The sequence below is a fragment of the Onychomys torridus genome, chromosome 13, assembly GCF_903995425.1.
Source record: "Onychomys torridus chromosome 13, mOncTor1.1, whole genome shotgun sequence".
NCBI classification, from domain to species: Eukaryota; Metazoa; Chordata; class Mammalia; order Rodentia; family Cricetidae; genus Onychomys; species Onychomys torridus.
Genome location: NC_050455.1, coordinates 27,859,902 through 27,887,360, shown reverse-complemented (window position 1 = coordinate 27,887,360; position 27,459 = coordinate 27,859,902). Strand labels below are relative to the sequence as shown.

The window sequence follows — 27,459 nt, the reverse complement described above, 5'->3', positions numbered from 1 at the left end:
CTACCTGAAAACAGGCCAGTTGGACACCAGCAGAGGGGTGTGTTAAGTATTAATTAATAAAAGTATTAAGCTACACTTACCAGCCCCGTGTCTACTATTTCTTTTTTAAACAATGTGCTTACTTTTATTTCATGTACATTGGTGTTTTGTCACTATGTGTGGTGGTCAGAACCTATGAAACAGGACTCAGAGACAGTTGTCAGCTGCTATGTAGGTGTGGGGTTTGAACCCAGGTGCTCTGGATTAGCAGTCAGTGCTTTTAACCGCTGAGCTCTCTCTCCAACCCTGTGTTTACGATTTCTTTTTTCTTTTCTCCTCCCCCACAGGATTTCTCTGTGCAGCTTTGCGCCTGTCCTGGATCTTGCTCTGCAGACCAGGCTGGCCTCGAACTCAGAGATCCACCTGGCTCTGCCTCCCCAGTGCTGGGATTAAAGGCGTGCACCACCACCACTGCCCGGCTACTATTTCTTAATAAGGAAATTTATCAATGCCTTTTATTGCCACACAAACAATCTCTATCTTTCTAGAAAAAGAAACAATTACAGAATCCTTTATGCATAAGCATGCCTACCTCAAATGGCAATTAGACACAGAGCTCTGTGGCCCTAAATGAGCCCTGGTGTTGATTCAAACCAACTTACTCTAAACCTTCAGCAAATACGGTTTCCTTCCTATCTTCTTCCAAAATAAATTTATTCCAAATCTCTACCCTTTATCCTATTTCACTCTCTTCTTCAAGACAATTCTAATAGTTCTCCTGCATTTCTCTATTTATTCAGGTGGTTCTCACTCAGGAATTTAGACATAAGAAGTCATAAAAACGTCTAAGTTTACTGTTGGTGCCATCTCGTAACGGGATTTCAGAGATTCTAACCTTTAAACAAGCACACACAGCTGGGTGTGGTGGTGGACACTTCTGTGAGGCTTCAGCAGGAGGGCCGTGAATTCAATGCCAGCCTGGGCTCTACAGGAAGCCCCAAAACAAAACAGAACAAGAAAACACCATTAACAACCCATAACCTGGTTGCAATTATTGACACGTCAAGCTAGGCAGGTTACAGTGATACACACCTTTAATGCCAGCAACTCAGGAGGCAGAGGCTTGAGAGCTGATACAAGTTCAAGGCCTACTTGGTCTACACTAAGTTTCAGGCCAGCCAAAGCTACACAGTGAGCATCTGTCTCAAAAAATAAAAAAACTAAGTAAAATAACACAACATACACACATACATAACAAAGCAATTCCAGAAGGCTCTCATGTTTCTGTGCATTGTATACTGACACTCCAAAGACTTCCTATATTGTTCCCAGGCAGCAAATGAGTACTTATAAATTTATAGCCATCATCAATGCTAGTGCTGGTTTATGAGGTAGTTTGACAACCTTGTGGCAATATTTTTCTTCATATTTCATCTAAATAGAATATGGGGAAATATCAAATGGTTGATATAACCACCACTAGTCTCTAAACTCAATACAAGGAACAGGAATAAAGATGTGGAGGAATGAAGGCCTTTTCGTCTCAGCTAGGACTTAAGTCACAGGTTGTGTTGAATGGAGAAAAGAGCCAATGGTCCACGCAGGCTTTCCATGGTTGTGGCTCCAGAATGACACCTCCTGGGAATTCCATGGCAGCTTCTGCAGGTTCTCCATGTTCTTCCTCCTTTAGTCCACTGTCTTGTAGGGGCAATGTTCACATATTTGTAGGAAGGTACTGAGTGAGATACGAAGGAGGAGACTTCTACTCCAGTTTGTGAGTGTACAAAAAGAATTGTGTGCAGAAGTGCAATTATAGTGTTTTGGCTAGTTTTACATCAGCTTGACACAAGCTAGAGTTAGGAAGGATTCTCAATTGAGAAGATACCCCCCCCCCCACACACACACCAGATTGGCTTGTGTGCAAGTCTATAGTGCATTTTCATGACTGATAATTGATACAGGAGGGCCCAGTTCACTGCAGGAGATGCCAACGCTGGGCAGGTGATCCTGGGAGGTATAATATAGCAAGCTGTGAGAAACAAACCAGTAAGCAGCACTTCTCCATGGCCTCTTCCCCAGGTCCTGCCTCCAGGTCCCTGACTTGAGTTCCTACCCTGTTCCCTCAGTGATGGAGACTCTGCTGTGGAACTATAAACAGAAATAAACCCTTTCCTCCTCAAGTTGATTTTGGTCATAGTGCTTTTTTAAGACAAGTTTTCTCTGTGGAACCGTGGCTATCTTGGAACACACTCTGTAGGCCAGGCTGTCCTTGAACTCAAGAGCTCCGCCTGCCTCTGCCTCCTGAGAGGTGGGATTAAAGGCATGCACACCACACCTGGCTTGGTCCTGGTGGTTTTTTTTTTTTTCCTTCACAGAAATAAAACCGTAACTAAGACACAAAGTTTTAATTTTCAGAATATATTCTGTATTACTGTGTAAGATTAGAAAATGTAGTCACCATCAACAACTTTAAACTCCAAAATTAAACACTGATTACAGTAAAGGGTGCTACACAAGAGACATTTATTAATGTTCTATTGTATTTACAGTTTAATATAGCAACCAAAGTGAGCTAGCACTTGGGCAGCAAGCACGTCATTCTACAGTTAGAACAGTTGTAAAAGCAAGGGGTACAGAATGTTAGGGGTCCTCTCAAAAGTTCCACACTAATTCTTGGTTCCTGACCCTCTGGGATTCCAGCCACAGTTTTCAGAGTAATATTTAGTATTTAATCTGAATCTGTCTTTGCCCTTTCCATTTTATATAATGACAAACACCTTTAGAATTCCTTTGTACACAGAACTACAGAATGAAAAGGTAATTTCTGAATACAGACTATGAAAAATTAATGCTTATTTACCAATTGAGAACATTTTTTTTTGTTAACACTACAATGAACTTTGCACTATGGTTTTGCTTCCAGATGTTCACATACAGTACAATTAAACATATTTCTAGATTAATTTGAACAGGAAATATGGATTATATGCAGAAATGCAGTCATAACCAAAGTTTTGACTTTTGAGAAAACCCCTTTCAAACAGCCAGCTTTATGCATAGCTTACACTAATCTGTAATTTCAAATCTGCTTTGAGACGGAGAATGAAAAAAGCAAGATTGCCCCCTACTGACTACAGGGACATGGCTCATGCTATTTAAAATGACTACAAACAATATATAAGGCATTATTAATAATACATCACAGACTTGATTGCAAGAGCTTTTTCAAACATTAACCACTAATGATTCGATGATTACAGAATTCTGCATTAACTATTAACATTTTACACCTAGGAACAAATAGAGAGAAATGATCTTTTTCAACAGTACTTTATTTTTAAAGCAGGTGACTGTTCCTCCATTCTGGTGGTGATTCACTTCCTGCAGGTGCTTTTTCACTTCTCGAAGGACTTCATCAGTGCAGGAAGGCCTTTGCCAGAAAACATCTGCCAGAGAAGGACATTGAATAATCTCTAGTTAGCCTGTCATTTTGGCTAAGAGCAGGATGTAGTCACAGAAGACAAGATGTTGTATTTCAACATAATTTGAAGATTACCATACATGGACATCCTAGTAGCCAGTAAACAGTCAACTTTCAGTTCTTAACATTAAGCCTCCACACCCCTCTAAAGATTTGACACTCTCCAAATAACTGACACTCTCTCAAGGTCTACTTTATGTGTATGGGTGTTTTGTCTGGATGTAGAGCTGTGCACCACAGGTGTGCAGTACCTCAGAGATCAGAAGAGGTACTGTATCCTCTGGAACTGGAGTTAAAGATGGTTTTGACCACCATGTGGGGGCTGAGAACTGAACCACGGTCCTCAGAAGAGCAGTGAGTGCTCTTTAACTGCTGAGCCAACTCTCTAGTCCCCGTATGTTCTCTCTTAAAAACAAGATCAGAAGTTTCTCACTCTTCTCTCTTCTGTTCTAACACAAGCACAAAACGGAAGTGGCGATTCCCCATCCTACAATTTCTCTCTTTAGGATAGTCTAAAACAGGACCATTTCCTAAAACACCTGATGTTACCATTCACTTGACAATTCTGTCAGATCTCACACAGGAAAATTCCAGTGAAGATATTAGTGATGTTACTCTCTATGTAAACTGTGCCAAAATTAAAAAGTGAACGTAAACCCACCTGTCCTATCCCACAAAAATGCTGTAGAAAATTTCAAGAACCATTATGTTCAGGAAACATGTTTTTCAGAATATATGCAATTCCTAACCAACTTTTAAAAAGTAATAGGATAGAACTGTATATTTTAAAGATGATTATCTGTGTCTATGTGTGTCTCTGTCCTCCTCTCCTGCTCTGGGAACTGAACTCAGGGCCTTGAACACTAAGCAGAGATGTATGTGTCACTGAGCCATGTTCCCAGTCCTGTACATACATACCAGTTTAGTTCTTGTGGAAGCAGTGTGGGGGAAAATGTCAAGTAACTCCTCATTGTCCAAAGGAGCACTAACAAGGCACACCAACTACTGTAACAAGTATAAGGAATTACTTGTTGGCACCCAATACTGGGTGACAACCAGATAGGCCCATCTAGAAGTCTTTTAGGGTCCTATTTTCCAGATCACAGTAAAAACCACACAGAACCTTGCTGCCTTTTGTTTTGTCTCCCCTTAGATTGTACAATTTTTTTAAAAGATTTTTTTATTTATTATGTATACAGTGTTCTGCCTGCATGTATGCCTGCAGGCCAGAAGAGGGCGCCAGATCTCATTACAGATGGTTGTGAGCCACCATGTGGTTGCTGGGAATTGGATTCAGGACCTCTGGAAGAACACCCAGTGCTCTTAACCGCTGAGCCATCTCTCCAGCCCAGATTGTATAAATTTAAAAGGCACCAACATGCAAAGAAGATTCAACAGTGGGGGAAATGAACATATTCTTTTACAACTGTCAACATTTCCCACGACTCCAAATTCAGCTGTGTCTGGTAACCATTGGTATGACTGATCCAAGTGCATCTGTCCTTTACACCAAGAAGACAAAGTGACAGACAGATAGACCACAGCTCACTATCGACACCATCAAGTACTGTCAGAACTGGAAAGTGAGCAGGAAAGGAAAACTTATTGCTACCACCGGGAGGCTGTTCTAATGAGGCCTAACAAACTCAATCAAAGTTGATAAAGGTGAGATGACCTAACAGATGAACAATCAATAGTCGATGACTACTAAGGCAAAGTGCAGGACACACTGGAGTACAGCTAACTTCTCTAGCCATTTAGTTCATGCTGCTTTATAAACAGCTTTAACAGGACTCACAAAGTCAAAACCTGACATTCAGCAGTCGTTTAAAATCCTGCTGGAGGACCCAGACTGAAGAAGAAGAAAGGAGAGCTGAGCATCAGCATTCAGGCATCCCTGCCTCTCAAATGCAGGGTGCAGGGACCAGTTGGCTCAGGTCATGCTCCCCAAACCTTCCCCACCACTGTCTCATCCCTTCCACTTCAAGTTGCTTGTTGGGTGTTTGGACACAGTAAAGTAACCACTGCAGCGGGTCTGGTGGCAGGCCTGTGATCACAGTGGCACTCAAACTGAGTAAGGGGGAGTTCAAGGCCAGTCTGAGTTATCTATGTAGACAATGTCTTTAAAAATAAAAAAATTGCTGGTCGGTGGTGGTGCACACCTTTAATATCAGCACTCAGGAGGCAGAGGCAGGTTGATCTCAGTGAGTCTGAGGCCAGCCTGGTCTATAGAGTGAGTTCCAGGACAGCCAGGGCTACACAGAGAAACCCTGTCTCAAAAAACAAACAAAACAACCACCAAAAAACAAAACAAAACAAGTTTATTTAAAAAAAAAATCAGAGCAACACTAAATGGACTTAGCAAATTATGTGTTTATCTATAATATATATGTGTGTAACAAAAATAATAATTAAAAATGAAGTAATGCATTTGGCAGAGGAGCTGTGAGATCCAGAAGTAGTTGGAGGGGAGAAGAGGTGGAGATGTAAATACAGTGCTCATGTATGAAATTCTCAAAAAAAAAAAAAAAAAAAAAAGCAAGCAATAAACTTTTCCTCTTCAAGTTCAGAAGTAAAAGGGGTTAATGCATCTATTAAAAAAAAAAAAATTCGACAGTCAGATCCATCCTGCTTCACTGTGCAAGTCCTCTGGTGTGCCACTAGCTACAGCACAATCCACCACCTCTAGCAACAGCAGCTCGCCTTTGCTCCCCTGCCAGCACCCAGGTATACTCTACAAAGCACACTTTTCAGTGGAGGAAGGACATGCTCGCTTTTGAGTAATACAAAGGGTACGTTTTTTTGTTTTTTTTTTCTTCTGCTTCCATAGCCACACAATTGATGCCATTCATTATGCCCACCCAGAGACCCCCTTCTGACTTTTCTTATAAAGAGGGAAAAGTGTTGACTGAGTTATTTAGTTAACTACATACTTTTTCTTCCTTCCTTCCTTCCTTCCTTCCTTCCTTCCTTTCTTTTTTGAGACATATTAAAAGCTGGCCTGTAACTTACTACCTACCTTATCTAACTCGGGCCTCAAACTGTCTTCCCAGTACTGGAACTATGGATGATGGCCAATCAGTGTGCCATTTTCCCCTAGGGCCTGAGGGAGCTGTAAAAGGGTGTTTGAGTACTGCTCTACCACAGTCAGAAACTCCTGCTTCAGATGGTTAAAGATGGGCCTTTTTATTTAAGATACTTATGGACCAGGTGGTGGTGGTGCACAACTTTTATCTCAGCACTTGGGAGGCAGAGGCAGGTGAACTCTCTGAGTTTGAGGCCAGCCTGGTCTACAGAGTTCCAGGGCAGCTGGCAATCAAACCCAGTCCTCTGAAAGAGCAAGTGCTTTTAACTGCAGAGCCACTGCCCCAGTCCTCACAGATGAGTCTACTAGGATCACCTTATAGGTATTTTTGTTTGTCCTATTATCTTGGATAGCCTAAAGAAGTCTCTATTCTTTTTGTGTTTTTAGACAGTCTCTCTACATAGACTAAGCTGGCCTCAAATTCAGAGATCTGCCTGGTTCCCAGCACAGCCAGTAAGAGAAGTCTCTCCTAACACGCTCTTCTATAAGCACCAAGTTGAGTTCAGAATGAAAGGTGTGTTACTTTCTGCCATGGAGTTACTTCTGAAATTCCTTACCTGTGTCTTTTTGGCACAGATAAGCCCACAGCTAGCTAGCTTTCTCTCCTTCTTCCTTCCTTCCTTTTTTTTTTTCTTTGAGCCGAGGATCGAACCCAGGGCCTTGTGCTTGCCAGGCAAGCGCTCTACCACTGAGCTAATCCCCAACCCCATAACTAGCTTTCAATGAAGGGGATCACCACCAAAAAAGTCAGACACAATGTTAATGGCATAATACGTCACACAATGAGGTTTTACTGTAACTTCTAACCAAAATGTCTGTCAACTAAAGAAAGCAAGTGTTGTACATGTGGATCTGGACAGAGATTTTTAGTCTTTTCAATAAACAAGGATCACTTATACCTATAGAACCTTACCATTTCCCTCCAAGGATTCTCCAAGAGCTAATCAGAAAGGAAGCAATCAAAACTAAGCACTGCTTTCAAATCCCATTCCCTTCACCTGACACTCTAGACTCTCTGGGCACATCTGAGTGATGTCCTACCAACCAGTACACTGATACTGTCTGGTGCCCTCAGACAGGGCCTCTCAGTTACCTGTGCGCACCTTGTTTGCTTTGTTGTTCTTTTTCTGACTCCCTCTAGAGCACACTGGAGCAGCCCTGCTCAAACCAGTTCCCCACTAGCTCCCACAGCACTGTCCTAAAGACTGGTGCTGCAAATCACCGCCCAGCAGATTCACGACTTTCACTCTCGACAACTTGGAAATATCCCAAAATTTTTAAAATCAAAGCTGTAGAATAACGCAATCCCATCAAAATCCCTAACATAGGAAAATGGAGTGTTAGGAAGTCCCTTGTCCTCGTTACTATTTGTTCTGCATTAGAAGATGAAGAAAGTATGAAATCCCAGAGCATACTCAAACCTTTCCTGCTTTTCCTTTTCCTCCCTTCCCTTCTCAAGGAGGCTTGAACCCCAAGCCTGTCAAATGTCCTTGAAAATGTAAAATGAAGACAACAGACAGTGGGGTGATCTCAGTCACAGGGAAATTCAGTTATCATCATATTCCCCAGGATAGGTAAGTCCGTCCCATTAGGTTACTGTGGTTAGCAGTGATGCCTTGGAGGGAAACTAGGTGACTTCAGCACTGTTTACAAAGACAGCCCACAGCCATCCTGAAGTCTGAGCTGAGCTGAAGTCTTTTCTGTTCTCCACTATGGCTCAGGAGACTGAAGTTCTCTCCCACATGAGCCACAAGTTGAACTCTACCTATCATTTAAGATTTGTGACAGGTGCTACACACAGGTATCACAAGGCCTTTTCTGAGCCTTCCATTGGGTGGTGCTTAAGACTTTATTCTATCCAACACACAAATCCCCAAAGCCCAAGAGGCAAAGAATCAAGCTCACAAAGGCATTGCCTGCCTGTCAAGAGGGCCCTCTGCTATCTTCTTCCTCAAGCTATCTCCCCTTCAAGTAGCTGCTGGTGGAAGATGGGAGTCAGCCACTGGGAAACTGTGTGTGAATCAAACACAGTTCAGGGTTTAGGTCTGTTCCAGGTAAAGGACAGGGCTCTGCACTTCCCTTGGATTTGAGCTTCCTCTCCACCAGAGTGGTAAAATCTGGGTAAAACCCTGGAAACAGGCGGCAAAAAAGGCTCAAGGGCTGATTTCAAGAGATGGATACCTTAGTGGGCTTGTCGGAAGCTCAAGCAAAATGACTGCTTCAAAAAGCATCCTGTGCAGGGACCTCTGGGCTGTGAGATGAGGGAAGAGGGAGGGGTCTGATGGGCCCAGTCATGCCATCAGCCATCAATACCCTACTTGTTCCCAAAACATTTCTCTCTCCCTTCCCTCCCCAACAGCTTTCTGCAGATGCCAGCCCTCCAATCAAGAAGGGAAAGGCAAGGACTTTTATGCCCTCCTTACCATTTATAGTACCCCTACCACCAAGTCTCACTTCAAACTGACTGGAATTCTGCAATGTATCACATGATCACAATGGAACTCCAAAACACCTCCCCCATCCCTCTAATACCTTTAATAAATAAAGAGAACTCTGGTCCTCGGGAGATTTGAGAAAGTTTCTGGCATCTTCCGAACTTTTGCATAATTGATAAATCCTCTGAGAAACAGGAGAAAGCCTAATTGAAAAAAGAAAAGTCAAGAGTGAACTTCTAATTTCTTTCTTTCTTTCTTTCTTTTTTTTTTTTTTTTTTTTTTTTTTGGTTTTTCGAGACAGAGTTTCTCTGTAGCTTTGGAGCCTGTCCTGGACTAGCTCTGTAGACCAGGCTGGCCTCGAACTCACAGAGATCCGCCTGCCTCTGCCTCCTGAGTGCTGGGATTACAGATGTGCACCACCACCGCCCGGCTTGTTGTTTAGTTTTATGAAATGTGATCTCAGTACATAGGCTTGTCTCCCAACTTGCTATATGAGCAAGGCTGGTCTTGAACTCCTAATTTTCCTGCCCCATCTCTGGAGTGTTCTGGGACTACAGGAACACACAACAACTTTACTTTCCTCAAGCATAATTCTATTCTTTTCTGTTATTTCTTTTCTGCAACAGTACATAATACTGTCCACTAGGTGTCAGCATCCACTTATGTAAACTCCAGTTTTGGACTCTCAAAGGTGGTTTGACAGCATCATCAGGTGATGATGTGCCCTCCAAAGAAAACACACTCTTAACCTTTCTTCAGAGACACTCGGAACAAGACATTTGTTGAACAAGATTTCAATACTTTTATTGAGATACAATTGCATGTTATAAAGTTCACTGAATACAATACACTGGGTTTTAATGTATTTACCGACTTGTACAACACAATTTAATTTTTGTTTTTTGTTTTGTTTTGTTTTTCAAGAGAGGGTTTCTCTGTTTAATAGTCCTCCTAGCTGTCATGGAAGCCTATAGACCAGGCTGGTTTCAAACTTACAAAGATCTACCTGCCTCTGCCTTCCAAGTGCTGGGAGTAAAGGCCTGTGCCACCACTGCCCCTCCAAAGCCCCCTTTTCTGCTTATAATACATTAATAGAAGATAGCAAGAATAATCAATAATAAAGTATCAACCTGTCTTCTATGAAACACTAATATAGAAATCAATCCTTTAAATTATACTGCAAACAACCCATCTGAAAATGTTTACTGTCTCTCCTTTGCTCCAGAGGTCCTAGGCCACTAAGCTCAACATCCTCCCTAGCCTTTCAGAGTCCATCTGAGAGAATAAACAAGCCAGAAACTGACTCCTCCTGAGCTACTCTCTTGCCACTCACTGGTACTAAACTTGTAGAACTGGAGGAAGGAGCAAATTCACCCTTTCCCTTTCTGGAGTCATTAGATTCCAGTGAGCAGGAGTAGACAATGTTTCAGTGGAGGAGTCAGGGAAGGGCACTATGGATGACTTGAGTTTTCTAAGTAAGCTGCAGGATCAAATGCAAGGATCTGTTGGCTAAGAAAGGCAGGTCTCAACTCAAGTTCCTGCTGGGCTTAGGTGTTCGGCTGAGCACCCAGAGTCATGAACAAAAGTACACCTACAACTTTAACAGAGGATTCAAGGTTTGTAAAGCAGGAACTAGATACGGTGGTGGACACATGGGAGGCAGAGGCAGGAAGATCAAAGCAAGCTCAAGGACACCCTGATCTACATAGTGAGTGCTAGGCCAGCCATAGGAAACATAGCAAGACCTTGTCTCAAAAAAGAAGATAGTTAAATTATGAATCTGAATACTAGGCATGGTGGTGCATTCATATAATCCAGTACTTGAGAGGTATAGGCAGGAAGATCAGTAGTTTAGTCATCCTCAGCTACATAGCAAGTTCAAGAACAGCCTGACCTACATTGGGACTCTTTAAATAAAAAAAAAAAAAGCCCACAAAGAAGGCCAGGTGTAGCTGCACAAGCCTTTATTAACCCCAACACTTGGGAGGCAGAGGCAAACGGATCTCTGAATTTGAGGTCTGCTTGGTCTATAAAGTGAGTTCCAGAACAGCTAAGGCTACACAGAGAAATCTTGTGATGATGAATCAAACTTGGGTCCTCTACAAAAACACCATGACCTCTTAACTACTGAGCCATTTCTCCAGCCAAATCATTTTGAAAAGCTACTGGATGGCTATTGCTCTGTAGACACAACAGTAATGAGGGTGGTTTCTGTTATTGTATCACATATATTTCTTTATAGATAACAAAGCTACATTTAAAAAAATTCACCCCCAGGTTGGGGATTTAGCTCAGTGGTAGAGCGCTTGCCTAGCAAGCCCAAGGCCCTGGTTTCGATCCTCAGCTCCAAAAAAGAGAAGAAAAAAAAAATCACCCCAATACTAATTTATTTGCTTTAAGAAAATCATTTAAAATAAACCAGAAAAGCAGTAATTATATTTGGAGACTAACAGCCAGACTGCCTTCGTGTGTGTGTGTGTGTGTGTGTGTGTGTGTGTGTGTGTGTGTGTGTGTGTGTGTGCGCGCGCGCGCGCGCACGTATAGTTTCCTTTCTTTCTATTTTTTTTTTTGTTTGTTTGTTTGTTTTGTTTTTTGGTTTTTGAGACAGGGTTTCTTTGGTAGCCCTGACTTTCCTGGAACTTGCTCTGTAAGACCAGGCTGGTCTCAAACTCACTGAGCTCCACCTGCTCCTGCCTTCCAAGTGCTAGAATTAAAGGCGTGTGCCACCACTGCCCCACTTTTTGTGTGTGTATATAGTTTTAAAACTTCCTTTCACTATAAAGTAAGTCTTTTTATCAATGGTGAGCTACAGAATTCTGGAAACCCCATAATTTCAGTGGTTTACTGACAGGTCTAACTAAAGATGGCTCACAAATAGACACAAATTAATTCAATTGGTTACAATACACTTGTATTAACTTGGGGTTAAGTTTGCAAACCTTCTGTAGAAATAACTCATAAGCAGAAAAAAATCCACACTGTATTGTCATGAGTCTGCCCCACTGATCACAATAAATGAACTGGAAAAGCACTTCACAGACTTGTTTTAACATGCATGCTACTCTACAGGTGGAGACAACCTAAGCTTTAAGGAAGAAACATGTAAAAATGGCATTTTAAATTGATGGTAAATACAATACAGTGAGATGAGGCTTTACTGAAGTAATTTTAGCTGTCTAATTTAAGACATTTTTGTTTTGTTTTGTTTTTTCAAGACAGGGTTTCTCTGTGTAGCTTTGACCTCCTGAGTGCTGGGATTAAAGGCATGCACCACTACAGCCCAGCCCGGCTCAAGACATTTTTTTTTTTTTTTTTTTTTTAAATTTAAGATAATTGTTTTTTGGGCTGGAGAGATGGCTCAGAGGTTAAGAGCACTGACTGCAATGCCCAGCAACCACATGGTAGCTCACAACCATCTGTAAACAGATCTGGTGCCCTCTTCTGGCCTGTAGTCATACATACTGTATACATAATAAATCAATCTTAAAAACAACAAAAAAAGATAATTGTTTTTTAACTTCATTTTCTTTTGTTGATAGCACTTACCTAAAACCAAGAACACCCACCAGAGCCAGTACTGGCCATCAAAGTATCCGGGGAAATAGGTGGAAAACTGGAAGAAGAAAAAAAAAAAAAAAGGCAGAGACTTTATCACAGGCTAACAGAGCAATTTCATTTACTAATTTTGGGGCACACAAAACCCAACTATCAGCCAGGCTATGGTGGTGTATGCCTTTAATCCCAGCACTCAGGAGGCAGAGCCAGGCAGATCCCTGTGAGTTCGAGGCCAGCCTGGTCTACAGAGCAAGATTCAAGACAGGCACCAAAACTACACAGAAAAACCCTGTCTTGAAAACCCAAACCAAACCAAACCAAAAACACACAATTGTCACTAAGACCATGTATATATTTTTAAAATTTATTTATTTAATGTGCATGTTTTGCCTGTTGTATGTGCACCACATGCATCAAGCTTGGTGCCTGAAGAATTTGGAACAGAGCATCTGATCCCCTGGAACTGGAGCTATGAATGGTTATGAGCTACCATGTGGGTGCTGGAAATAAGGTCTATTTACATCTAATTTGAAACTGTTTCGACAAATGAAAATAGACTTCTTCTAACGGAAGAAACCTATAAAGTTCTCTTACGAACTCCTTATTTTTGCAAGTACACAAAAGAATGGGTTTTGCTTGTGTTGAGGATAGGTTTGGTATATCGCTCAGGCTGGATTTAGTCACACTCCTTCCCTTCAGCCTCCTAAGCACTGAGGTAACACACTGGTGCCACCATACTCAACTCTTCATTGTTAGGAAACCTTTAAAATCTCTGCCATGGTGGTACACACCTGCAATTCTGGCAATGTTCCACAAAGCATTTTCCATCTAAGTATGTATCTAGTTTCATTATATATACTTAGTACTAGAGCTGATTATTTGGTTGGCATCACTGTCCGTCTCCTTGGCCAGTGGGGTCCAAATTGTTCCTAGCCTTGAATTCTGAACTTTGTATCATGTACTTCATGGCAATCCTATACCTTTGCGAGGAACTGGCACAGGGTATTCTTTTGGCAAGTAAGAACCAAAGGTCCCTAACAATAGTAACTAATTTTATGACAGAGCAAAGAGCAATATGCACTCAAAACCCATCTTTTGCATTTGAGTCTTCCCCTAGCCTTGTGATAGACAAGATGAAACAAAGTCTCTTAGGATGCTGGGTAGTAGCTAGCTGCAGCTCTGTCAGCCTCGAGATCATGGGGGTAAACAGCCAGTGCACTAGCATACTATGATACCACACTGTACCATTCGGCAGAGTAAATATATTAAATGCATGTGCAGTTCACGCTCTTCTGTGAAGTACTGCTGTGTTTTAGTGATACCTAAACCACCACCCTTTAACCCCGAAGGGAGCAAGAACTACAGCAACAGCTGAGATTCCAGCTCTCCCTGCCAATGATGATTGCTGATATAATGTACCTCTACAGCAGGACCTGTTTTTGTGAGGAATGAAAACTTCCCCTATTTTTTCTGACTTGCTAACTTATTTTGACCTTGGTTTTCATTTAGATTCCAAAGATATCTAATACTATAAATTTAGTCTATTTAATAGTCTACATTTTTTTGGCCATTCAGTTAAAAATTTTGTGCTTTAATAGATTTGTACTAATGTTACTTCTCTTTGGAGGCCCTGGTGTCCGAAGTCTGAGAATTAAAATGTCATATTCCCTCTTTGTCTATGGGAGATTGATGTGGGATATACTTCTGTATGCTCTGATTATGTGTTGCTTTTATTGGTTGATGAATAAAGCTGCTTTGGCAAGGCAGAATATAGCTACATGGGAAAGCCAAACTGAATACAGGGAGAAAGAAGGGCGGAGTCAAGCAGACACCATCCTGCCCCAAGATGCCAGCAGACTGGTAACGCCATGGCCACATGGCAAAATATAGATTAATAGAGATGGGTTAATTTAAGTTGAAAGAGTAATAAGCCTGAGCAATAGGCCAAATATTTATAATTAATATAAGCCTCTGAGTGATTATTTAATAAGTGGCTGTGGGACTGGGTGAGACACAGAAAAGCCTCTAGCTACAGGAGACAGCTTCCAAGACCCTCATGAATGCTTTAAATGGCAGACAGTTCCAAAGTCTATGCATATGATGTATAGTCTTTCCATACATATGGACCTTGATAAAATTTGATTATGACCTGAGTACAATAAGAGATTAATGATAAGTGCCATTGAAGTAATTAGCAATACACTGCGGTAAGTAATAAGTTATATAAACCTGGTTCATCAAAAAAAAAAAAAAAAAAAATCTTAGGTTGGGGATTTAGCTCAGTGGTAGAGCGCTTGCCTAGCAAGTGCAAGGCCCTGGGTTCGATGCTCAGCTCAAAAAAAAAAAAAAATATCTTGCTGCCATAAAGATCTTAGAAACCTCAATATAATTTTTTCTTTCATTATTGTATGAAAACTTTCACTTTTCACTAAAAACATGTAGCTTCTCTTTGGCATATCCAAACTACCAGCATCACTATGTCGGCAATTTGGGATCATCACCATTTAAAATAAGGATTACCAACTACAAGCACTGTGATACCAAGATGGTCTGATAAACAGGATGGCTCCCAAGCAACATAATTTTTGAACAGAGTGGCTTGAAAATTTATTCTTTTCTGTATGGTATGCCATTTAAAACTCATGAACTGGGGCCAGGAATGGTGGTGCATGCCTTTGATCCCAGCACTCAGAAGGCAGAAGCAGGTGGATCTCTGTGAGGTCAAAGCCAGTCTGGTCTACACAGCAAGTCCCAGTCCAACTAAGGCTAAATAATGAGATACTATTGTAGCTGGATTTTTTTCTGTGACCCTCCCAGTCCTGCAACCGCTCAGACCCAAGTAACAGACAGAGAGAGGCTTATTATTATTTTCAAACTATGGCCATGGCAAGCTTCTTGTTGGCAGTTAGCTCTTGTATCTTAAATTAACCCATTTCTATAAATCTACCTTGCCACATGGCTTATGGCTTACCAGTACCTTTACATCTCGCTTCTCCTGGCGATGGCTAACAGCGTCTCCTCTGCTCTTCTTCCTTCCCCTCTCTCTAGTTAGAATGTCCCGCCTAACCTTATTTTGCCTTACCACTGGCCAAACAGCTTTATTTATTAACCAATCAGAGTAACACATATTCATATCATACAGGAGGGACATTACCCACCACATTGTCTTGAAACAAAAAAGACACAAAACTTATCAACTGTTTCTGAAAAATCCAGAAGCTGAGCAGCAGAGACACAGGAGGTTCCTGTACATGCTTACTTTCTTACTTTCTATTCTGTGTGTGTGTGTGTGTGTGTGTGTGTGTGTGTGTGTGTGTACACACATGCGTGTGCACGCGCATGTGCTGGTCCTAGCTTTCTACCTTGTTAAAAACAGGGTCTCCCCATGCTACATAGAGACACTAGCTGGCCTGCTCCCTTCCAGGGGTTCTTCTGTCTTTACCTCTCATCTCCCCACAGGAGTGCTGGTAATACAAAGCATATACTGTATCTGGCTTTTACTTAGGTTTTAGGAATCCAAAATCAGAACATCATGCTTTTGTGGTAAGCACTTTCCCACCAAGCCATCTCCCCAGCTCCTAATATGTTATTTCTTAACAAAACAACAATTAAAATTTATAAAAGAAATGACAACTTCTCTTGGACTTGGGTCTTAAAGTCCATTGGTTTTGACTGTTTCTTTGTTCTTCCTAAAGTCCATGTTTTTAGATGAATATAATTGAACTATCCAGGGGGCAAAAAACCCACAATTACCTAATTTTCAAAGGATTTTAGATTCCTAAAATAGCCAATGAGTTCTTTAGAATTGCTTTGAAAATCTGCAAGGGCCAATTAACATCCATTAGTTATATGTGTTGTTTATGTGTGGTGTGCATGCATGGTACAAACATGCAGTGTGCATGGACACACACAGAATACAGAGTGTGTGTGTCTTTAGGTGTCTTCCTCTATCACTCTTCACCTTATTTCCTCAAAGTCTCATTGAATCTGAAGCTTGCCTTTTTGACTGGGCAGTGAGCTCTGGGATCTGCCTAACTCCATTCCCTAATGCTTGGGGGTTACAGACACATGTAGGTATGTCCACCTTTTTATGTGAGTGAGGACTCAAAACTGGGGTTCTCATGCTTGAGAGCAAGCACTCATACCCACTGAACCATCTCCCCAGCTACAGTAAACCAGTTTAAAATATCCTGGTTTCCTCTGCCAGGCTGACAATAGCAACAAACTCATCTGAAAAACTCATTGTTTTGTTTGTTTGCTGTTTGTAGACAGGATCTCCCTGTTCCTGGCAGGCTTGGAACTTCATTATGTAACCAGACTGGCCTTGAACCCATAAAGATCTACCCATTTCTGCTGGGATTAAAGGTGTGTGCCCATGCATGGCAGCAAAATATACTTTAAAAAAGTATTAAACCCACTGGTGAATCTGGTTCAACATCCAGGTTTTTCAAGTATACTTTGTAGCAGATCCTGACATGCACAGCAGCTCCATCAGGATCACCAGGTATATCATTAAGGAGTTTTCAGAAAACACTGGGGATAGCCAGAGCCCTGAGTTCCAAGAGACTGAGCATAAGTACATCTTGGGCTTACTGAAGAATTTCTAGAACCCTAGGCCAAGCATCTTGTAGACCTATGCTCCCTCTTTGAAACCATTTCTATACAGTTGTGTGGCTTTGAACAAATTAGAGAAATTTTTTTAAAAGTGTCTAATATGTTCTATAATTTAAACTATTTTATGCAACATCAAATGGGAACTCACATATCACAGAAAACACACATTGCTATAATTTTATCAAAAGAAATTCCCTAATGGAACAGTGGACACTTCTGGAAGGGTAGACAATGTCATGAAATTAAAATTTCACGAGAATTAACAAAAAGAATGCCTGCCTTTTCTGAGTCAGGAAAGAGCTGATACCCTCTGTATCACAGAAACTCCAGATGTCCACACTCATCAGCACTTCATACACATCAAAACCACCTGTAATACAGATCATCTCCTAGATCTGAACATGGAACAAGGAGACAGGAATTGGATGCAACTGAGTTTAGCTCACTTTATCATGGAATTGGAACAAAGACAAACCAGATTATCACTTTAAATATCGAGATAACAAAAAATGACAATGACAAGTCTAATATTCAAAGTCCTTCTAATCATTGCCTCTCTCTACGATCTATGTTCTCTGCTATGCAACTTACCCTGACAATAAGGATCCACTTAATGAGAGAGAGACCAAATCCCGAGATGGCCCCATACCTTCCCGCAGCCGAGGTGGTCAGGCAAAAAGACAAGAAAAACCCAATCCAGTTGAAGAGGAATGCCACTGTAAGAGTGGAAGGAGAAGACGTGTTAGCCAGGGAACAGGAGTGTTCTCTGCAGCAGCCTCTGCGGATGAGGCTTTCCCAAGGATATAAGACAGCCCGCCCTTGACGAAGCATCTCTGCCTCCCCACAAGTGTCCCTTCTTCCATCTCCCTCCAAAGCAAGGAAAGACTGTGAATCTCAGGCTGCATCCTGAGTGCTGCCGCCAGTGCCCACCATCCTGCTCCTGCTCCTGTCTTGTCTACCACACAGGTTAGTAAGTAAACTAAACACTTTGGAAAGTAAACTGGAGCCTCCAGATAAGCGTGATTCAAGTGACTCGGTCCTCCTGCTCTGTGTCTTCTGACAGCTCACAGCCACCACTTCATCTGCATTTTGTGTTTTTTTTTTAAAAGATTTATTTATTTATTATGTATACAGTATTCTGCCTGCATGTGTTCCTGCAGGCCACAAGAGGGCACCAGATCTCATTACAGATGGTTGTGAGCCACCATGTGGTTGCTGGGAATTGAACTCAGGACCTCTGGAAGAGGTGCTCTTAACCACTGAGCCATCTCTCCTGCCCACGTTTTGTGTTTCTAATAGAGTAAATAAAATAGGTGCTCACTGGTAAGGGAGGTGCATAAAAAGATGAATCTAAAACAATATTAAGAAGGACAAAGTCAGGCTGACTTTGATCTATCAGAAAAATAGAAATTTACAGAACAAAATCCATCAGACAAAGTTTTTGCATTCCTACTCGGCCGCCTGGGTATAAGCAGCAGTAACAGCAATGGGCCCAGTAGGCCTGGAAGATGAGACTTGGCATGTGTTAAAAATGAAGATCTTCATTCCTTTCATCATACTTTCCATTGAAGAATTCAGAGCACTTATGTTTGTAGGAAGTGACTGCTGTGTATATACTTACTGAAAAAAGTTAACATAAAAATCCCATCGTTTCCTATCCTCAGCTGGTCAGTATCATCAAAATCATCCCGACCCACAAAATCTTCATCCTAAATGAAGGAGAAAGCATAAGACAAAGTCACGATGAATTATTTCTAGACAAAGGAATGACATCAGGAAAAATACAAGGAGTGAATACAAGTATGTAGGAGTGCATTTATTACTGTGGTTCAATTCAGAACTATAAGCTTTAAAAGTTCAGCACCTTACTAATTCCAGCTTTCCAACCTATTTTTTATTTATAGTCCAAGTTATTATTCTTATGATTAGTTATTACTTGTGAGGGAACTGAACAAATGGATCTCACAAATGCTAAGCAGGAACTCTACCATACATTTCTAGCCCCATACTAAATCCTTTCAAGAAAATCGCTCAGCCGGGCATGGTAGCGCACACTTTTAACCCCAGCGCTCAGGAGGCAGAGGTGGGTAGATCTCTGTAACTTCCAAGCTAGCGTGGTCTACATAGCAAGTTCTAGCCCACTAAGAAATAATTCATTATGACTTTGTCTTATGCTTTTTCCTTCATACATAGTACATATTAAAAGACCCTATCTCAAAAAGGAAAAAAGTTATCTACACATGTGACTTAAACTCTAGAGTGCCAGCTACCCAGCATCTGTTAGGGACCTATAATATCAGGGACCTAGGGCCCACTGAAGAGGTCACACTGGCAGCTCAAGTGCCTCCCTACTGACAGGCGGGATCTGTCCATCCTAATCTGAAAAGACAGTTATCACAGCCTAGAAGGATCCTGGCCAACGTATGTGGCCTACCTTTTCAAATGAGGTAGACTACGTATTGAGTGATTTGAAAGAAACTGGGTATGCCAGGAGGTGGTGCACACCTTTAATCTCAGCACTCAGGAGGCAGAGACAGGCAGATCTCTGTGAGTTCAAGGCCAGCCTGGATCATCTAGTAAAAAGACACAGTTCTTGATGTCCACAGCTCTTGTGTAGTAGAGATACAAGTATTTGGAAGCCTTTTACCTAAGCTGGATATTAAGCTCCATGTACTGATGCAAACAAATCTCCTTACCCCTGCAAAATACCTCTATTTTATACCTTAAAAAGCATCTCTATATATCTACCTTTAAGAATTTCCTAAGTATGTATAGCTGTCTAAGGAATTTTAAGTGTTCTGTAATTAATCAGAGCTAATTTCTACACTAGTCTAGTCTGCAGACTATAGTACATGGACCCAGTACATGAAACACATGAAGGAGACCCACCTTTCAGTGGAACACTGGGCAGGAATTAAGAACTACTTTTTTCTTTCTAAAATGTATTTTTTGAGGTATAAGTGTTCTATTTGCATGTATGTCTGTATGTATGCTTGCATGCCACAAGAGGGCATCAGATCCCATTATAGATGGTTGTGAGCCAACATGTGGTTGATGGGAATCAAACTCAGGACCTCCTGAAGAGCAGCCAGTGCCCTTAATTGCTGGGCCATCTCTCCAGCCCCAAATTAAGTACTATTAAAAGTGCTACACCAGAGAGGGAGCACTTCTTCTGGTGGCCTCAAGATACATGACTGGCATAAACAGAACCCTCCCTTGCATGAAAGATCTGCTGCAACTGGTGCGAACACCCCTTCACTGACTATTGGGTCTGCTTGCTAAGTTGGCTAGGAGACTAATTCTCCTTGTTGCCTCCTCAGTGCTGCAGTGTTAGACCCAATAAAGGATTCTCATGTGGTCTTCACTTGCCTACTTTCTTCTTTTTTTAAAAATTTTTATTTTCCAAGACAGGGTTTTTCTGTGTAGCCCTGGCTGTCCTGAAACTCACTTTGTACACCACACTGGCCTCAAACTCAAAGACCACCTGTTTCTGCCTCCAAGTGCTGGGATTAAAGGCGTGTACCTCACTCCCACCGTAATTGCTTACTTTTAAGTAGAGCTAGGAGAGCCAAGGCTGCGCAAGAGCTGGCACACTAGAAGGCTCTGTCTGCTGCTGCCACTTTGTTGAATGTATGCTTATTTTTGATTCCTTCCTTCCAGCATCCCATATATCCTAGGCTGGTTATGAACTCAGTATGCAGCTGAGGATGACCTTGAACTTCTGATCCTCCTGCTTCCTCATCCTGAGTGGTGGGATTACAAGTATGTGCCATCATATTTGGTGTATGCTGTGCTGCAGACTGAACCCAGGGCTTTGCACATGCTAGGCAAGCACACTACCAACTGAGCTACACTCCTATACCAATCTGCATCAATCTTAAATCCCTGCTAAAATTGTACCCCACTCCCATCTCCAGCAAGCTAGATGAGATCTGAACTTACAAATGGCATGATCTGGGGTATTGGAGACACAAGGTTTACCTAGATGATGCTAGGTCTCTTATGAGTTTAATTCAATTATGTCATTTGTATTTCTTCTTTCCACAGGCATCCCTTATAGCTATGAGCTAATACCAAAATATTAAGTGTGTAAATCAAGGCAAAGTCAGTGTATTTTCTAAGTCCTTTCCTTCCACCCTGTGGTGCCCTGGAACTCCCAAGTTGGGTAACTGCCGTCCTGCTTGCCTGACCTTGACCTTGATGTCCTCCCTATGCTGATTCCCTGCTAGTCTCCACCCTCCTGAATGCTTAAGGGAAGTTCCTTGTTTGTGTTTCCTGCATTTGGTGTTAACAGCTTAGGTGCTAGAATGTAGAATATTCAGTAGCTAACTTCTGCCCTCCGGGGTTCCTCCATTGTGCTGTAAGCCTGTATTTAAGGTTCCCTCCCTTCTTCAATAAAGGGCATTCGGCATCCCCTGGCATGAATGACCCGCTGTCTTTTGTCTCTGTTTTTCGATCCACAGCCCCTCCCTCGGACATGGTAAACGGGTGGTGGTAGCGCGGGCACTACCGCCAACACCACCCCAGGTGTCTTACGGGCCACAAGAATATATTATAGAGATTCAGCTGTGTATTAAAGCTATACTTTGACCGGCCAAAGGTCCATCCAATGGGAAGCCATTTATCACGGAGTATTTGGTGTTGTACAGCCTTAATATTTCAGCTGTCCTCTGCTATGAAATTCTTGCTTGCCCAAATTCTCCCAGACTATACTGGCAAACAGCTAAGCTTCTCAGAAGCTGATCCACTAGATAGCTAACAAGGCCTAGAAGACTAGCGGGCAACAGATGCATAGCTTTGTTTCTTGTGCAAAAGAAGCTCATACCATCCCTGGCCTTCAAGCCGAGTGCCATTCCAGAGCAACTGACTGAGAACAAATAGGGCTTTCTTTCTGCATAACCAGGTATAGTAAGGACTGGAGCAAAATTCCAGAGGCTGACACAGAATGGCCTGGCCATAGAGAAGAGAGGAAGACAGAGATGCTGTAGAGGGTAATGCAGATCTCTTGTAGAGTTTATCAGGGCCAGGGGTAAGGAGTCAGGAAGGATAGATGGAGGACAAAGGAACAGAGGACGAAGATCAGGTCAAAAGCAGAGGAGCTTACTAAAACTATGAGGACTAAAACTAAAACTGGGCACCAAGAGGAGCTGAATGTGAGGACAGAGCTGAAGCTGTGTAGATAGGATTTTGTCATTGAGGAATAAAGTTAATGGACAAAAGAGCGTAGTGTATGTAGATTCCTTTCCTTCAGATACCCCATGCCCTATGTAGCGTCTTTCCATACTTAAAATCAGCTGTAACCAAGACAATTCTAGCAACTCAATATTGGATAATGAAAGTAACTTAATTCCAACTAAGTAGCCCCCAAACAACATAGCTAAAACAAAAACAAACAAACAAACTGCTTACTCTTCCAGGAACCAATGGGATGGTGGCTTCAGTCTTGGTTCTCTCAGCCTCATCATAAGTGGGCAGTGTTGTAGCCACGTTGTAAGACGGGGGCTTTGGAAACCCAGATTCGTCTTTGTAGTCAAAATATGCTGCAGAAAAAAAGGAAGTAACAAACTCCATCTGAAGCAAAAGACATTTATTTACAAATGAATGTGACACTCGGGATGATTTTTAAGTGTATATTTAAAAATCTGATTCACCACATCTTTAGTCCTAGCACTCAGTAGGCAAAGGCAGGTGTATTTCTGTGAGTTCAAGGTCAACCTGTTGTTCTACATAGCAAGTTCCAATCCAGCCGAGGCTACATTGTGAGGCCCTGCCTCAAAATACATACATACATTCATACATAAAAATAAATAAATTTAAAACTCACTTTATATCCTTCTTTCCAATTATCTGGACCACTCTGAATCTAATAGACATTTATTCTGTGGTACTGGGGATCAAACCCAGGGCCATGTGTGCAAGTACTCTACCATTGAACTGCATCTCCAACCCTCTTTCTACTTTTTATTTTGCCCAGGCTGCCCTTGAACTTAGAATCTTCCTGTCCCAGACTCATAAGTGACTACCAGACCTGGTAATTTAAATAGTCATGGAAAACACTTAGGCTAACACTTTAGATGAGCCAGGCATGGTGGCACATGCCTGTGATCTCAGATACTTGAGAGATGATGTTATAGGGTCACAAGCTTGCCTTCACATGTGCATTAAAATCTATACTGTGGTTTCCTCTTATTAAAAAAAGGTGAAAATCAACCTTAAGAAAAAGGAAAAGACTTATATCATTTTGAATTTATGGAATAGGGATAAACTCATACAAGCAAAAAACCCTATTCATGTTTGATAAAGACTTTATACATCAGTATTATCTACAGCTTTGAGAAAAAAAAAACACATTTCATTTATTTTTCATCATAGCCTTGAAGTAAGTAAATTACCATGTTCACTCAACACTGATGGTGGAAATCACTGCACTGTGGTTTCTATTTTAAAATATTTGAGGTAGATACTCAAGTGTGCTATATGTGTGACAAAACCATTTAGTGAAGTTTATTTTGTGGTCTTTATATTCCTCCTGTTGCTTTTGTTCATCTACTATTGTGCTTTTACTTAGTGATAGATATTTTTCTGTTGTGATGTATAGAATGGGATCCCCATCATCTAAATGTTCCATTGTTTATTTGAGTATCAGGCAGTGTGATCATACTTTTCAAGTACGGGTGGTCTATGAGAGGGTAGTGGGTTGTTGTTCCTGATATTGTTTTTCATGCTTTCACATATTCTCTTGAGATTTTTGTTGTTTGTTATTCATCCTGACTTGAATATCAGTAATTATCCAGGGATACATTTGAACTCATGATCCTCATGTGACTGCTTCCTGAATACAAGTCCAACAATAGATGATGTACTCCCAATGTGTGCTATTTTGTCAACACAATTTAACAATGTTAATGTTAAAATGCTTAATAGAAGAGAATATGAGGAACATTAAATGCCTCATTGATGGGGAAAAGAAAAGAAAAAGGAAAAAGCTTAATACTCATGTGTTCCTGTACTTGGACTCATGTTTTTACTTTATACTGTTTTCTGATGAGCTGAGGTAACTAATTTGGTTATAAAATAATTCTCTATGAAATCTTTCATTTCATTTCATTTCTTTCTTTCTTTCTTTCTTTTAATGGTTTTTCGAGACAGGGTTTCTCTGTGTAGTTTTGGAGCCTGTCCTGGATCTCGCTCTGTAGACCAGTCTGGGGCTCGAACTCACAGAGATCCGCCTGGCTCTGCCTCCTGAGTGCTGGAATTACAGGCGTACGCCACCACCATCTGACTTATTTCCTCTTTTGCACACTATTTCATGCTCACTGGCTTCTGTTACAAAAGATGTAGCATAACAGAAAACCTTTAAGTATTTTTTAAGTTTTAAAAAAAGAAAATTCTACAGTTCATCTAACATTTGTCTTACTTTTTTATTCTCTAGTTATAAATTAACTTCTCCATAAAATATTCTGTTGCTGTATAGCCCTGGCTGGCCTGACACTACCATTGCCCTGCCTTGACCTCCAGGGTACTGATATTAGAAGTGTGAACTACTATACAAGCTAACATTTTTTTTTTGGGGGGGGGGGTTGTTTTTTTTGAGATGGGGTTTCTCTGTGTAGCTTTGCACCATTCCTGGAACTCGCTTTGGAGACCAGGCTGGCCTCGAACTCACAGAGATCCGCCTGCCTCTGCCTCCCTAGTGGTGGGATTAAAGGTGTGCACCACCACTGCCCAGCTAACATTTTTACTATAATCCATTACTGAAATTGTCAATCATCAATGCCCCTAATTAACAGAAAACAAAAAGAAAATAAGAATTTCCCTCTTTCTTCTCCTTGCCCTCCTCCTCTTCTTCTGTAATAGGGTCTAGCCATATAAAACTCTGTCTGGGGGACTGGAGAGATGGCTCAGTGGTTAAGAGCACTGGCTGCTGTTTCAGAGGTCCTGAGTTCAATTTCCAACAATGACATGGCAGTGCATAACCACCTATAATGGAATCTGATGCCCCTTTCTGTCTGATGCCTTCTTCTGTTATGCAGGCATACATGCAAATATAGCACACATATACATAAAATACATAAATAAATAATCCTTAAAAGATTATATACTCAGTCTGTACTCAAACTGTCTCCAGTCTCAGCCTTCCAAGGGCTGGTATTACAGGCATGAGCCATCATGCTCAGCCTATAATACTAACACTTTTCAGGTAAAGGCAGGAAAACCAGGAGTTCAAAGTCATTCTCCCTATACATAGTATTTGAGGACAACCTGGTCTATGGAGATCCTTTCTCAAAACAAAGGTACGAAATTCAATATCCATTTTAAAACAAAAGAAAATATGAAAACTTCCTTCATTTGGTCACAACTGTCTAGAAAATACTCACTAGTGTGACCTGGGCTATAACACTGCAGTGGCAAAGCACCTGCCTCATGTCTCCAGTACTGCAAACAGACAAACACCCAAAGAAAACACGGTCATCTGTAAATTATGGAAAGCTTTTTTCCTCAAAATTAGAGAACAAAGGGCTGGAGAGACAGCTCAGCAGTTTTAAGAGCTTGCTGCCACCCCAGAACCCCAAGTGTAGCTCCCAGAAACCACCCCCCCTTGTAAAGTTCACAAGTCCCTGTAACTCCAGCTCCAGGGGATTCCATACCCTCTTCTGGCTTCTGCTGGCACCCACACAAACATTGAATACATATACAAAAACATGGATATATAAACAAAACAACAAAAAAAGTAAAAATAAACAATTAAGAAATAAGTATTAGGGGCTGGAGAGATGGCTCAGAAGTTAAGAGCACTGGCTGCTCTTGCAAAGATCCTGAGTTCAATTCCTAGCAATCACATGGTGGCTCTCAACCATCTGTAATGAGATCTGACACCCTCTTCTGGCCTGCAGGCAGAACACTGTATACATAATATATAAATAAATGAAGGGAAGGAAGGAAGGAAGGATGGACGGACGGACAGACAGACAGATAAGAGAACAAGATGAAAGTGTCTACTATCACCATCTCTAACCAAATCTCTCAGAAATCTTAGTTGGTGCAATACAATAAGAATATGAAGAAGGAGAACCAGAAAGCAACATTTAATTAGTAATTGACAATCACAGATGATATTGCATACACAGAAAACCCAAAATAATCCAAAGGCTAGTCAAATGCATGAACAGCAATTTCTGGATATACAGTTAATATGAGCCATATGTGTACCTGCATATACCAACAACAAACAAAATCTCAATAAATAGGGTGGGGGGTATTTGATCACATTCCTAAGTGGGAAGGCATTACATAGATGCTAACTTTTTGTGTGTCTGTGTGTCTGTGGTATATGCATATATGTTTGTGGTGAACAAGCATGTAAGTATGCATGCACATGAGGAAGGAGGCTAGAAGTCTATTTTCCGCTATCACTTTCAACCCCCCCCCAGTTTTGTTTTGTTGTTGTTTTTTTAAGATTTATTTATTTATTATGTACACAGAAGAGGGCACCAGATCTTATAACAGATGGTTGTGAGCCACCATGTGGTTGCTGGGAATTGAACTCAGGACCTCTGGAAGAGCAGTCGGTGCTCTTAACCTCTGAGCCATCTCTCCAGCCCTCCCCCCAAGTTTTTTGAGACAGGGTTTCTCTGTGTAGCCCTGGCTGTCCTGGAAATTGATCTGGAGACGGAGCTAGCCTTGAACTCAGAGACCCACTTGCCTCTGCCTCCCAAATGCGGGGATTAAAGGTGTGTGCCACCACTGCCTGGCTACTTTCAACCTTTTCTCCCCCTTTTGTGCATGGGCTTGTGTGGGAGAAGGTGTCTGGGTGTATAGTGTATTCTTGTATTCATGCTTGTGTGTGCGAATGTGAGGTTGACAATGGATACCTTCCTCTGTTACTCTCTTATTTTTTTGAAACAAGGTCTCTTACTGAACTTGGAGCTCACCACTTGGCTGGACTAGAAGCCAGAGAGCTCCAGGAATCCACCTATCTCTGCCCACTAATATTGTGGACACAGATATACACAAGATTCTATCTCAAACTGTCTATCTATCTATTTATCTATCTATCTGTCTGTCTGTCTGTCTCTCTCTCTCTCTCACATACACACACATATGTAATCCACATAAAACCCACAAACCTCAATTGATAAAGACATGACTCTACTATCTAATGGGATTTATCAGAGATTATTTTCAGTTATAATCTCTATGTCAAAAGAATTTTTAGAAATAATATAGAATGTAGATGATTAAGGCAGAAGTATATCTAAAATGGTTAAAAGTTGGAGGCAGGAGGGTCAGGAGTTCAAGGCCAGCCTCAG

General features: G+C 41.4%; 1 protein-coding gene across 1 annotated transcript in view; it reads right to left on the bottom strand.

Annotated features, from left to right (window-relative positions):
- Nucleotides 1-2,472: 2,472 nt before the first annotated feature.
- The window catches only part of Ndfip1 (Nedd4 family interacting protein 1), a 48,660-nt gene continuing 23,673 nt past the window's right edge, over nt 2,473-27,459 (bottom strand). Inside the window, exons 3-8 of the mRNA XM_036205173.1 lie at nt 22,559-22,689; nt 18,771-18,858; nt 17,741-17,865; nt 12,527-12,593; nt 9,078-9,183; nt 2,473-3,425 (exon numbers count right to left, since the gene is read on the bottom strand). Of these exons, the coding sequence (XP_036061066.1) occupies nt 9,080-9,183; nt 12,527-12,593; nt 17,741-17,865; nt 18,771-18,858; nt 22,559-22,689 (515 nt within the window). The 3' untranslated portion in view covers nt 2,473-3,425; nt 9,078-9,079. The remainder of the gene's footprint in view (nt 3,426-9,077; nt 9,184-12,526; nt 12,594-17,740; nt 17,866-18,770; nt 18,859-22,558; nt 22,690-27,459) is intronic.